This window comes from Salvelinus namaycush, chromosome 29 (genome assembly GCF_016432855.1).
Source record: "Salvelinus namaycush isolate Seneca chromosome 29, SaNama_1.0, whole genome shotgun sequence".
Classification (NCBI taxonomy): domain Eukaryota; kingdom Metazoa; phylum Chordata; class Actinopteri; order Salmoniformes; family Salmonidae; genus Salvelinus; species Salvelinus namaycush.
In genome coordinates, this window is record NC_052335.1 from 32,948,067 (window position 1) to 32,961,445 (window position 13,379).

At 42.1% G+C, this 13,379-nt stretch overlaps 1 protein-coding gene across 1 annotated transcript in view; it reads right to left on the minus strand.

Moving 5' to 3' along the window:
* Window positions 1-2,330: 2,330 nt before the first annotated feature.
* The window catches only part of LOC120024256 (kinesin-like protein KIF26A), a 141,757-nt gene continuing 130,708 nt past the window's right edge, over window positions 2,331-13,379 (minus strand). Inside the window, exons 17-18 of the mRNA XM_038968450.1 lie at window positions 12,866-13,016; window positions 2,331-3,405 (exon numbers count right to left, since the gene is read on the minus strand). Of these exons, the coding sequence (XP_038824378.1) occupies window positions 3,215-3,405; window positions 12,866-13,016 (342 nt within the window). The 3' untranslated portion in view covers window positions 2,331-3,214. The remainder of the gene's footprint in view (window positions 3,406-12,865; window positions 13,017-13,379) is intronic.

Sequence of the window (13,379 nt, forward strand, 5' to 3'; positions counted from 1 at the left end):
CTGCTGCTTCTGGAAATCAAAAACTCTGTATTTAGAGAAAAGGCTGCTGTCTTTTTGCCTTGAAAGCAACCTGCGTTAACTTCCATATGCACATCTAACTGCTCCAACGACCACTGTGGCAGAGATGTACTCCATTCGAACCCCCTGTGAGGAAAAGTAAACAGCAACATTAATAAAAAATAAAAAAATCTTTGGCCAGTCCATTTTCAAGAATGTGTATCTTAAAACTTAACTGTAGTGAATCCTCTAACTTTTCGGATGTACCTAGCAAGTGAAAATCAGTCAAGAGTGTTTTTGGATGTGACGAATGGCAATGCCATCTCTCTGAGATAAGAAAAAGCAATTTGTGGCATTAGCGGTTTGATACCATGGGTTCTCTGAGTGCAAATCACGGGCCCTTTTGGAAAACTTCAGAAATGCATCCTTCCTTCCTACCTTCCTTGAAGTAATCAGAGATCTGAATTGGTTGGATTGGTGAAAGTAATTGGGTGGTAACCTTTCTTACACCTATCCAATCGCGTATAGATCTGTTCTTACCTCAAGGAATCAGGGAAGGAAGGATGCATTTGACAGTAATCGAATAGGGCCCTAGAAGCTAGCGTATTCAGACGATATCATACAGTAGAGTGTACATTTGAGCAATTAACAGACAGACTGTGGCTGGGTCCTGTCTGACTAATTATAAAAACAGCAGGACTTCGTGTAAGCAGCATGTGCGTTCTCTTCTCTGGTCCCATATGCAAATGCTTCCAGGTACTTGGGCAAATTGATCAGCGAGATAATTTCAAATGTCTGAAATGCTAGCATAGAGAGATAATGTTGTTTGATGTAGATAGGATGCTTGTCCATGATATGGATGTGACACAAAGTATAAATTGTACTCTTAGGCCAAAATGTAATCAATTGCAGATAAAGGAAATCCCACCGATGGTTCGCTCAGAATGTTTCGTCTGTATCAGAGGTGAAAAATAAGTAAATAACTTTGATTTCCACAGTCGACTATAAACAAGAGGATTAAGATCCTTTATTGACACGTAATGCACACTGTAATACTATACACTTCCTTTCTTTTTCCTTTTTTACAAATTATTAGAAAACTGTACAGTATAAAACCAAAGACGATAGGAAAAAGGGTTTATATATTAAAGATCTTACATTACCTGGTCAACACATCTTAGAAATGTGTTTGTTTGGCAAAACTTTTTTTTTCAAACTGAATACCAAGGCATGTTACGAAAATGATAAGAATGATCTCATGCAGCAACTTCTAAAAAGGGCCTGAGAATTCCTCCATAGTAGGACAAAAGAAGAGTACATTTTCATTAGATGGTTTCAACCTCTTAACCAAGGTAATTTAACACGGACGTACAGTACATGTTTGCAAGGGAAAGAAAACACTTGAAACAGCAAGAGGTAAATGTTTGACTTTTTGACAGTCCAGAGGGAAATGCAATGCATCTATGCCTTATCTGGCCCATTGAGCCCATTGATACGACTCTAGAGAAGTTCTCAGAGATGACGTACTAACATATGGCTTGCATGATGACCAACTAACCATTTGAGATAAACAAACATTCAGCATTTAGGACAAAAAGCACAGGACACAGTGCAACATCTATATAGTGAATAACCCAACACTGTGGTATTTGTGGTATTAGACTCACTGCACATTGGTGGGTGAAAAGGGGTTGGAATGCATAGTCAGAACTAGTTTCCTCATATCATTGGCAGGTCATCCTTTTGGCTTCTCACCTCCAACCCTTACGGAGACAGACATCACATTGTGCTTCCTTCACATAGCCACTTGATTGAAACAAGTTTTGTCATACATTTCAAACCTCATTCATATTTTGTGAGTTCATTCACAAGGATATCCATGGGAAATGCCTCAGCTAGAGTTGGTTCAATTCCATCACCAATCCAGCCCCGAAATTGACTTGTAATAAAGTGAAATGTTTGATAAATTTATATATTTTATGAAAAGGGTAGCTTTCAAAACAAATACAATATGTTAATTAACTGGAATTAAATTGTAATATACCCCAACACTGCAAGCAGGTAGAAATGAGTGAAATTGTGTCCAGAATCTGGCACAGATTTTCAACATTGTTCTCTTTAACACACTGCAGACCTGGGCATTGAATAAAGTCTTGGGCACTTAAATGGCAACTGGCTGATTTACGAGCTGCCACCGGTCACATTACTTAAACGCCACAAGGTCAAAGACTTCTGCAAAGACCTATGGGAATGTCTCTCTCTCTCTCTCTCTCTCTCTCTCTCTCTCTCTCTCTCTCTCTCTCTCTCTCTCTCTCTCTCTCTCTCTCTCTCTCTCTTGCAGATCATAATCTCGCAAGATGATGGTAACTATAAGAGACAATGCCATTCCGTATGGATTGTACATTTTTCTGCACAACTGACTGCAAACTGAGCTTATAACCAACCGTAAGTCAGTTTTGAGCTCAAATCAATCCTGACAGCCTTCTACTAGCGCAGACATTCGGAACGGATACAAACGTTTGCGTAACATTTGTTCTTACTCAAAGGAAACTCATTGGCCAACAGAACTTCTCACTACTGGCGTAGAAGGCTGTAAAACATTTTTGAACACAAAGAAAGGCAAAGGTTCGGGTATGCAATAATGATCAACTTATTGCTTTTCTCTCATTTTATTCATGGTTTGTTTTTTCATCATACCCAAAAAGATATTCTTTTTTTTACATACTTTGTAATCATATAAATACACTATACAACAATACAGTACAAAATACAATTTTTCTCATAAGGAATACATTTAGAGTTTGCTCGGGTAAGCTGGTTTTAAGACTAGCACTGATCAGAAAAAAAAGATATTCCCTTGGAATCAGTCTGATCAAGGCACATTCTGGTGACGGTGACAAAGGTGTTCGGTCGTCCTTGGTTAGAGCTTTCCTTCCTCCCACAGGAAACGTAGAAAGTTTGTCCAAAGTTCCATTTAATTGTACTCTGATCGAAGCCAGGCTTTCTCTACTGTACAAGTAGCACACCTGCACCTCTGTTCCTTTATCCATTCATATGGTAACCTCTGTAACCTACACCGGTTGACTTTCACGTTAGTCCTCTTTCCCATCGGCCTTTTCTCCTCCTTTGACTCTATCATCAGTCTCTCAGGCTCTGAACAGCTTGTTTTGCTCCGTTGCCCTTTCACGTCGACTTTCTCTCACTTGCTCTCGCTTTCTCACACCTCCACACCTCCTTTCTGTTGCCCCCCTTGCGTGACAGCGGTCGCCGACACCACGATGTCGAAACAGGTCTCCATCATGACACGCGACTTGCATAGGTTGACACAGTACTCCAGCTCGCCCGTGGCCTGCTCCAAAGCCTCCAGGTACTCCTGGGACTCTTTGTCCAGATCCGGGTCCACCTCAACTATGGGGGAGGGGGAGAGGGAGAAAAAGAGAGAAAGATGGAGAGATTAGCATCAGCGATGAGCAGTAGCTAACGCCATCAGATGTACAAGAAAAGTTCAGAAGACGTACAGAATTTAAAAAACACAGATAAAAGATGTAGCCACGCTTGACATTTTGTTGACCATACATCATGTATGTACAGGGAATCTTCATATCTGTGGGAAAAAACCTATCCTAATGCCGTGTCACTATAATGGGTGATCAGAGACGCAATAAGTCAGTGTTGGGGTCAAACTAAAATCCCAATTAAATCATTGAAAAAAGGGCTACTTTCAATTACTTCTGTGGAAGTATTCACCCCCTTGGCATTTTTCCTATTTTGTTGCCTTATAACCTGAAATTAAATTATATTTTTTGGGAGGGGTTTTATCATTTGATTTACATAACATGCCTACCACTTTGAAGATGCAAAATATTTTTTATTGTGAAACAAACAAGAAATAAGACAAAAAAACTGAAAACTTGAGCATGCATAACTATTCACCCCCCCAAAGTCAATACTTTGTAGAGCCACAATTTGCAGCAATTACAGCTGCAAGTCTCTTAGGGTATGTCTCTATAAGCTTGGCACATCTAGCCACTGGGATTTTTGCCCATTCTTCAAGGCAAAACTGCTCCAGCTCCTTCAAGTTGGATGGGTTCCACTGGTGTACAGAAATCTTTAAGTCATACCACAGATTCCTCAATTGAAGGTCTGGACTTTGACTAGGCCATTTCAAGACATTTAAATGTTTCCCCTTAAACCACTTAAGTGTTGCTTTAGCAGTATGCTTAGGGTCATTGTCCTGCTGGAAGGTGAACCTCCGTTCCAGTCTCAAATCTCTGGAAGACTGGAACAGGTTTCCCTCAAGATTTTCCCTGTATTTAGCGCCATCCATCATTCCTTCAATTCTGACCAGTTTCCCAGTCCCTGCCGATGAAAAACATCCCCACAGCATGAGACTTCACTGTGGGGATGGTGTTCTCGTGGTGATGGGAGGTGTTGGGTTTGCGCCAGACATTGGGTTTTCCTTGATGGCCAAAAAGCTACATTTTTGTCTCATCTGACTAGAGTACCTTCTTCCATATGTTTCGGGAGTCTCCAACATGCCTTTTGGCGAACACCAAACGTGTTTGCTTATATATTTTTTCTTTAAGCAATGGCCTTTTTCTGGCAACTCTTCCGTAAAGCCGAGCTCTGTGGAGTGTACGGCTTAAAGTGGTCCTATGGACAGATACTCCAATCTCCACTGTGGAGCTTTGCAGCTCCTTCAGAGTTATCTTTGATCTCTTTGTTGCCTCTCTGATTAGTGCCCTCCTTGCCTGGTCTGTGAGTTTTGGTGGGCAGTCCTCTCTTGGCAGGTTTGTTGTGGTGCCATATTCTTTCCATTTTTAATAATGGATATAATGGTGCTCTGTGGGATGTTCAAAGTGTTGGATATCTTTTGATAACCCAACCCTGATCTGTACGTCTCCACAACTTTGTCCCTGACCTGTTTGGAGAGCTCCTTGGTCTTCATGGTGCCGCTTGCTTGGTGGTGCCCTTAGATTGCACACAGGTGGACTTTATTTAACTAATTATGTGACTTCTGAAGGTAGTTGCTTGCAACAGATCTTATTTAGGGGCTTCATATCAAAGGGGATGAATACATATGCACGCACCACTTTTCCGTTTTTTATTTTGTAAATTTCACTTCACCAATTTGGACTATTTTGTGTATGTCCATTACATGAAATCCAAATAAAATCAATTTAAATTCAGATTGTAATGCAACAAAATAGGAAAAACTCCAAGGGGGATGAATACTTTTACAAGGCACTGTATACCCCCTATACTAACATGTTACCTACTAATATACACCAGACATGGTTAGAGAGAGAAGTTGAGAGGGAGAGATCAGAAAGGGAGAGAGATGTAGAGAGAAAGAGAGATCAGAGAATGAATGAGAGAGATATAATTTATTGGAATTTACTCCAAGCCTGCTATCAGTGCATCCCATGATGCACTATAAACAAGGTCGGCTCACTATGTGATACAGTACTTCTACTAATCTCTATAACTGTGTGGCTCCACTGTGACCGCTCATCCATCGTCACACCTTTTACAGCTTTAAAAGTCATACAGGGACATGAAGATTAATGATGACATGTCTTTGACAGAGCTGGATACGCTGGTATGTCTGATGGAAGCTGCTCAAGACACACTACCCTCATAATCACAACATGAAAGAATGATTTATATAGCTTGACTGCTCCCATCATGGGCTTGGACCAACCGGCGGTCCCTAAACCAATGGGAAACATCTCAGGGAAATAGGGTTTGGAGATGTAGCGGAGGGAAAATAATGCCTTATTGATTTCAAGACGCATACCGGTACACATACCACCCCCAACCCGTCTGCACATGTGAGAACACACGCACAGGATTTTTGCAAAGAGAAGGATTTCAAACGGCTTTTTCTCTTCCTCTATATCCGTAGTAAAGTCATAAGGTGGGTTACTTTTGAATTCAGCTACCTTATGTCACGACTTCCACCGAAGTCGGTCCCTCTCCTTGTTCGGGCTGTTTTCGGCGGTCGAAGTCACCGGCCTTCTAGCCATCGCTGATCCACTTTTCATTTTACATTTGTTTTGTCTTTGTCTTACACACCTGGTTTCAATCCCCCAATTACTTGTTCATTATTTAACCCTCTGTTCCCCCATGTTTGTTTGTGAGTAATTGTTTGTATGTAAGACGTTCCGTTATGTGGGCTCGCATTATTGTATTATATTTGTCTATTTTGAGTAAATTACGTTTATTTACTCATATCTGCTGTCCTGCGCCTGACTCCTCTACACAAGCTACACACAGACCACATTACACCGTAGTTAACGTTTCTTCATGTCCGTTTACTCAAATAACAATGGAACTTCAGAAACGAGCACGTGAAAAAAGTTACTGATTCCTGATTCCCTTTGGCTGTTTACTTTTGTAGTGTTCTCGGGCGTAACACTAACAATATTATTTATATATTATATTATTTATATGAACTCAGCAAAAAAAGAAACGCCCTCTCACTGTCAACTGTGTTTATTTTCAGCAAACTTAACATGTGTAGATATTTGTATGAACATAACAAGATTCAACAACTGAGACATAAACTGAACAAGTTCCACAGACATGTGACTAACATAAATGGAATAATGTGTCCCTGAACAAAGGGGTGGTCAAAATCAAAAGTAACAGTCAGTATCTGGTGTGGCCACCAGCTGCATTAAGTACTGCAGTGCATCTCCTCCTCATGGACTGCACCAGATTTGCCAGTTCTTGCTATGAGATGTTACCCCACTCTTCCACCAAGGCACCTGCAAGTTCCCTGACATTTCTGGGGGGAATGGCCCTAGCCCTCTCCATCCGATTCAACAGGTCCTAGACGTGCTCTATGGGATTGAGATCCGGGTTTTTCGCTGTCCATGGCAGAACACTGACATTCCTGTCTTGCAGGAAATCAGACACAGAACAAGCAGTATGGCTGGTGGCATTGTCATGCTGGGGGGTCATGTCAGGATGAGTCTGCAGGAAAGGTACCACATGAGGGAGGAGGATGTCGTCCCTGTAAAGTACAGCATTGAGATTGACTGCAATGACAACAAGCTCAGTCCGATGGCGCTGTGACACACCGCCCCAGACCTTGACGGACCCTCCACCTCCAAATCTATCCCGCTCCAGAGTACAGGCCTCGATGTAACGCTCATTCCTTCGACGATAAACGCGAATCCGACCATCACCCCTGGTGAGAAGAAACCACGACTCGTCAGTGAAGAGCACTTTTTTCCAGTCCTGTCTGGTCCAGCGACGATGGGTTTGTGCCCATAGGTGACGTTGTTGCCGGTGATGTCTGGTGAGAACTTGCCTTACAACAGGCATACAAGCCCTCAGTCCAGCCTCTCTCAGCCTATTACGGACAGTCTGAGGACTGATGGAGGGATTGTGTGTTCCTGGTGTAACTCGGGCAGTTGTTGTTGCCATCCTGTACCTGTCCCGCAGGTGTGATGTTCAGATGTACCGATCCTGTGCAGGTGTTGTTCCACGTGGTCTGCCACTGCGAGGACGATCAGCTGTCCGTCCTGTCTCCCTGTAGCGCTGTCTTAGGCGTCTCACAGTACGGACATTGCAATTTATTGCCCTGGCCACATCTGCATTCCTCATGCCTCCTTGCAGCATGCCTAAGGCACGTTCACGCATATCAGCGGGGACCCTCGGCATCTTTCTTTTGGTGTTTTTCAGAGTCAGTAGAAATGCCTTTTTAGTGTCCTAAGTTTTCATAACTGTGACCTTAATTGCCTACCGTCTGTAAGCTTAACGACCGTTCCACAGGTGCATGTTCATTAATTGTTTATGGATCATTGAACAAGCATGGGAAACAGTGTTTAAACCCTTTATAATGAAGATCTATATGTATATGTATATGTATGTGAATGTACAGTTGAAGTCGACAGTTTACATACACCTTAGCCAAATACATTGAAACTCAGTTTTTCACAATTCCTGACATTTAATCCTAGTAAAAATTCCCTGTCTTAGTTCGGATAGGATCACCACTTTATTTTAACCTCACTAGGGTAGGGGGCACTATTTTCACCTCCGGATGAAAAGCGTGCCCAAAGTAAACTGCCTGCTACTCAGGCCCAGAAGCTAGGATATGTATATAATTGGTAGATTTGGATAGACACTCTAAAGTTTCTAAAACTGTTAAAATTATGTCTGTGAGTATAACAGAACTGATATGGCAGGCGAAACCCTGAGGACAAACCATCCCAAAACAAACAAAATTCCACCTACCTCTATTTTCAATGGCTATCACTTTCATTATAAGGCCAAGTACTCCCAGATTGCAGTTCCTAGGACTTCCACTAGATGTCAACAGTCTTTAGAAAGAGTTTGTTGTTGGTTTTTGGAAAAATGAGCCAGAAATTTTAGTTTTTCTAGGTGGCTTCCATTTTGGCTGTAGTGTTTCCAAGCGCGTGGAAGAGAGCGTCTTAAATTGTATAGTTTATTTACGTATAAGGATACCTAAGGTTTGATTATAAACGTTGTTTGACTTGTTTGGAAAAGTTTATTAGTAACGTTTGGGATTCATTTTGTATGCATTTTGATGGAGGGAAACTGGGTGGATTATTGACTGAAGCGCGCCAGCTAAACTGAGTTTTTATGGATAGAAAAGAAGGACATTGTCGAACAAAATGACAATTTGTGATGTAACTGGAACCTTTTGGAGTGCCAACAGAAGAAGATCATCAAAGGTAAGGCATTTCTTATATCGCTATTTCTGACTTTCGTGTCGCACCTGCCTGGTTGAAATATGTTTTTCATGTGTTTGTATGCGAGGCGCTGTCCTCAGATAATCACATGGTTTGCTTTCGCCGTAAAGCCTTTTTGAAATCTGACACCGCGGCTGGATTAACAAGAAGTTAAGCTTTATTTGATGTATTACACTTGTGATTTTATGAAAGTTATGAAAGCTCTACAATTTCACCAGATGGAAGTTAACTTCCTGACTGATGTCTTGAGATGTTGCTTCAATATATCCACATAATTTTCCAACCTCATGATGCCATCTATTTTGTGAAGTGCACCAGTCCCTCCTGCAGCAAAGCACCCCCACAACATGATGCTGCCACTCTCGTGCTTCACGGTTGGGATGGTGTTCTTCGGATTGCAATCCTCCCCCTTTTTCCTCCAAACATAACGATAGTCATTATGGCCAACAGTTCTATTGTTGCTTCATCAGACCAAAGGACATTTCTCCAAAAAGTACGATCTTTGTCCCCATGTGCAGTTGCAAACCGCAGTCTGGCTTTTTTATGGCGGTTTTGGAGCAGTGGCTTCTTCCTCGCTGAGCGGCCTTTCAGGTTATGTCGATATAGGACTCGTTTTACTGTGGATATAGATACTTTTAAACCTGTTTCCTCCAGCATCTTCAAAAGGTCCTTTGCTGTTGTTCTGGGATTGATGTGCACTTTTCACACCGAAGTACGTTCATCTCTAGGAGACAGAATGTGTCTCCTTCCTGAGCGTTATGACGGCTGCGTGGTCCCATGGTGTTTATACTTGTGTACTATTGTTTGTACAGATGAACGTGGTACCAGACTTGTAAGGGTCTATAATTTTTTTTCTGAGGTCTTGGCTGATTTCTTTTGATTTTCCCATGATGTCAAGCAAAGAGGCACTGAGTTTGAAGGTAGGCCTTGAAATACATCCACAGGTACACTTCCAGTTGACTCGAATTATGTCAATTAGCCTATCAGAAGCTTCTAAAACCATGACATAATTTTCTGGAATTTTTCAAGCTGTTTAAAGGCACAGTCAACTTAGTGTATGTAAACTTCTGACCCACTGCAATTGTGATACAGTGAAATATAAGTGAAATAATCTGTCTGTAAACAATTGTTGGAAAAATTACTTGTGTCATGCACAAAGTAGATTTCCTAACCGACTTGCCAAAACTATAGTTTGTTAACAAGAAATTTGTGGAGTGGTTGAAAAACGAGTTTTAATGACTCCAACATAAGTGTATGTAAACCTCCAACTTCAACTGTACATACTGTTTATGCATGTGTTGTGTTTTTTTTACAAATGATATGTTTCTATAACAAGGACTATATCTTTAGCCACTATGTGATGAAAGAATGTGATCAAACTTTAGAAAAAGTAGAGCAAGTATTATTGTACATTTGTATAAATTTTACATATAGGTTATTCAGTTGTAAAGACAGCTCTCCAATCCAAAATGTTTCCATGCTCTTTATCAATATTCCATATGCGACTGGTATTTATATTTCATACTTTCATTTTGTTTATAACCAATTAACCGACTTGCCAAAACTATAGTTTGTTAACAAGACATTTGTGGAGTGGTTGAAAAACGAGTTTTAATGACTCCGACATAAGTGTATGTAAACATCCGACTTCAACTGTATGTATATGTATGTGTATATGTATGAATATTTATATATATATATATATATACTGTATATGTGGGCATGTATGTATATATATATAGATATATATTTACCCAAAAGATATATGGGGGATTAGAAACGATGCAGACAATAACATTGATGGAAGCAACAATCTATCCGCAATATTAAAGCTGATCCACCCCTTAAAAAAAGAATACAAATATTTATCATTATACTCCCAAAATACTGTGGCCTCTTTCCCTTGCCGAAGACCTGGAGGCGTTTGGTGTGTTAAGAAGCTTCCAGAAATAGATTATAATGGATAGAGCTCAGCTAGAAAGGAAGGGATCTTCTCTGGCAAACCTTCGGCGACCTGCACCGCTCAACTGGAAATAGCCTCCTTGTTCTGCCGTGTTGTCTATTTGGGGGTCGGAGAACGGATCCACTTGCTTGCCTTTAGTTTGTGTGCGAGATACGTTAAGTGCCTCCCTAAAAGTGTTTTCCCACATTGACACTGGCAGAAAATAGTTTTTACCACTTTAACAGTTTACCCTAGAAAGGAACCTAAGAGAATCAAACCCATCAAAAAATAAAAAAGCTATTGGCCGACGTTGCTTCCTTTGTCAATGTTAGTGTTTCTGTATGCGAGAGTGGTTTCAGCTGTTGACCCAATATGGACCACAAGTAGCGTTAACTACAAGGTCACAATGAGGTCAACCACGCACATTTGCTTGACACCTGCACAATGCATTTCATTGAGTGCAATGGCACTGCCATAGGGCATAGGGAATATTGTAGTAACTGGGACAGATGTCACAATGAAGAGCTTGGGAGATCAGCTGCTCCTACAGTGCAGGAAGGGTTTGTTTACTATTATGTTCAAGATGGTTCTCGTGTGGCCCAACTCCAACAGAGGATAGCACAGCCTGGAATCGTTAGCTAGTTACACAACTTTGTTGTCCACTTACAATAGCCTCAGAGAGGCTAAATGCAGGAAAGCTGAGCGTGAGAGTGGTCACAGCGAGTGACTTAGAGGTATACATCTCCCTAAGAGAAGCAGTCAATGGTATATTCATTAGCACAAAGCTACGTTTCAAGTAACAATCATTTGTAAAGACATGAGCAAACAACAGATACACTACATGGCCAAAAGTATGTGGACACCTGCTCGTCGAATATCTCATTCCAAAATGATGGGCATTAATATGGAGTTGGTCCCCCCTTTGCGGCTATAACAGCCTCCACTCTTCTAGGAAGGCTTCCCACTAGATGTTGGAACATTGCTGCAGGGACTTGCTTCCATTCAGCCATAAGAGCATTAGTGAGGTCAGGCACTGATGTTGGGCGATTAGGTTCCAATTCATCCCAAAGGTATTCGATGGGGTTGAGGTCAGGGCTCTGTGTAGGTCAGTAAAGGTCTTCAACACCGATCTCAACAAACCATTTCTGTATTTCTGTTTCAACAAACCCCTCGCTTTGTGCACGGGTGCATTGTCATGCTGAAACAGGAAAGGGCTTTCCCCAAACTGTTGCCACAAACTTGGAAGCACAGAATTATCTAGAACGTATTTGCAGGCTGTTGCGTTAAGATTTCCCTTCACTGGAACTAAGGGGCTTAGCCCGAACCACAAAGAACAGCTCCAGACCATTATTCCTCCTCCACCATACTTTACAGTTGGCACTAAGCATTCGGGCAGGTAGCGTTCTCCTGGCATCCGCTAAACCCAGATTTGTCCACCGAGCTGCCAGATTGTGAAGCATGATTCATCACTCCAGAGAACGCATTTCTACTGTTCCAGAATCCAATGGAGGCGAGCTTTACACCACTCCAGCCGACGCTTGGCATTGCACATGGTGTTCTTAGGCTTGTGTGCAGCTGCTCGGCCATAGAAACCCATTTCATGAAGCTCCCGACGAACAGTTCTTGTGCTGACGTTGCTTCCAGAGGCAGTTTGGAACTCGGTAGTGAGTGTTGCAACCAAGGACAGATTATTTTTACACGCTTCTACACTCGCCGGTCCCATTCTGTGAGCTTGTGTGGCCTACCACTTTGCGGCTGACCTGTTGTTGCTACTAGACGTTTCCACATCACAATAAAAGCACTTACAGTTGACCGGGGCAGCTCCAGCAGGGCAGAAATGTGACGAACTGACTTGTTTGGAAAGGTGGCATCCTATGATGGTGCCACGTTGAAAGTCACTGAGCTCTTAAGTACGGGCCATTCTACTGCCAATGTTTGTCTATGGAGATTGCATGGCTGTGTGCTCGATTTTACACACCTGTCAGCAACGGGTGAGGTTGAAATATCCCGACTCCTCTAATTTGAAGAGGTGTCCACATCCTTTTGGCCATGTATTGTAGAATAGAATAGAATAGCTGACTGCTGCTTTGACAGTTGGATAAAAGTCCATCTTTAACACAACCCAGTTACAAAACAAGGTGGTACACTTTAAGCACACTTGAAATAGTACACCAGATGTCTGTAGTAAGCTACTCACACTCTCCGGTCCACTTGCCAGGGTCCAGCATCAGCCTGCTCTTGGCATCCTCCAATTCCCCACTCAACCTCTCGTGCTTGGCCCTCAGCTCCCTGATCCGCTGTTGCCTCTTCTCCAGCATCCTCAGCCTTGCGTTGAAGTACAGCAGTCCCTGTGAGAGTAAACGGTAAGGATGGATGGAGTGAGCAGAGAGACAAAAGACGAGTGGAGGAAAGGAGCTGAGTGTGCTCCCTTTGGAGAAACCCTGACTTGGATGGAGGGAGGGAAGTAAACAGAGAGAGAGAGAGCGAGAGCGAGAGAGAGCGAGAAAGAGAGAGAGCCAGACAGAGGAGTATCTTTAGCCGGACGCTTCGATTAGTAGTTTCGGGAGAGGGAGGTTTAGAGATTATTCAAAATGGAATCAAGAGTGGCTAACCTGTGGAGATTTACCCCCCTGTCCATTGCCGGGGTTAATTAGGATAAATAAAATTAGCATCCACTCTAATCTCTCGCTTTGCTTTAATCTCCAGGACAA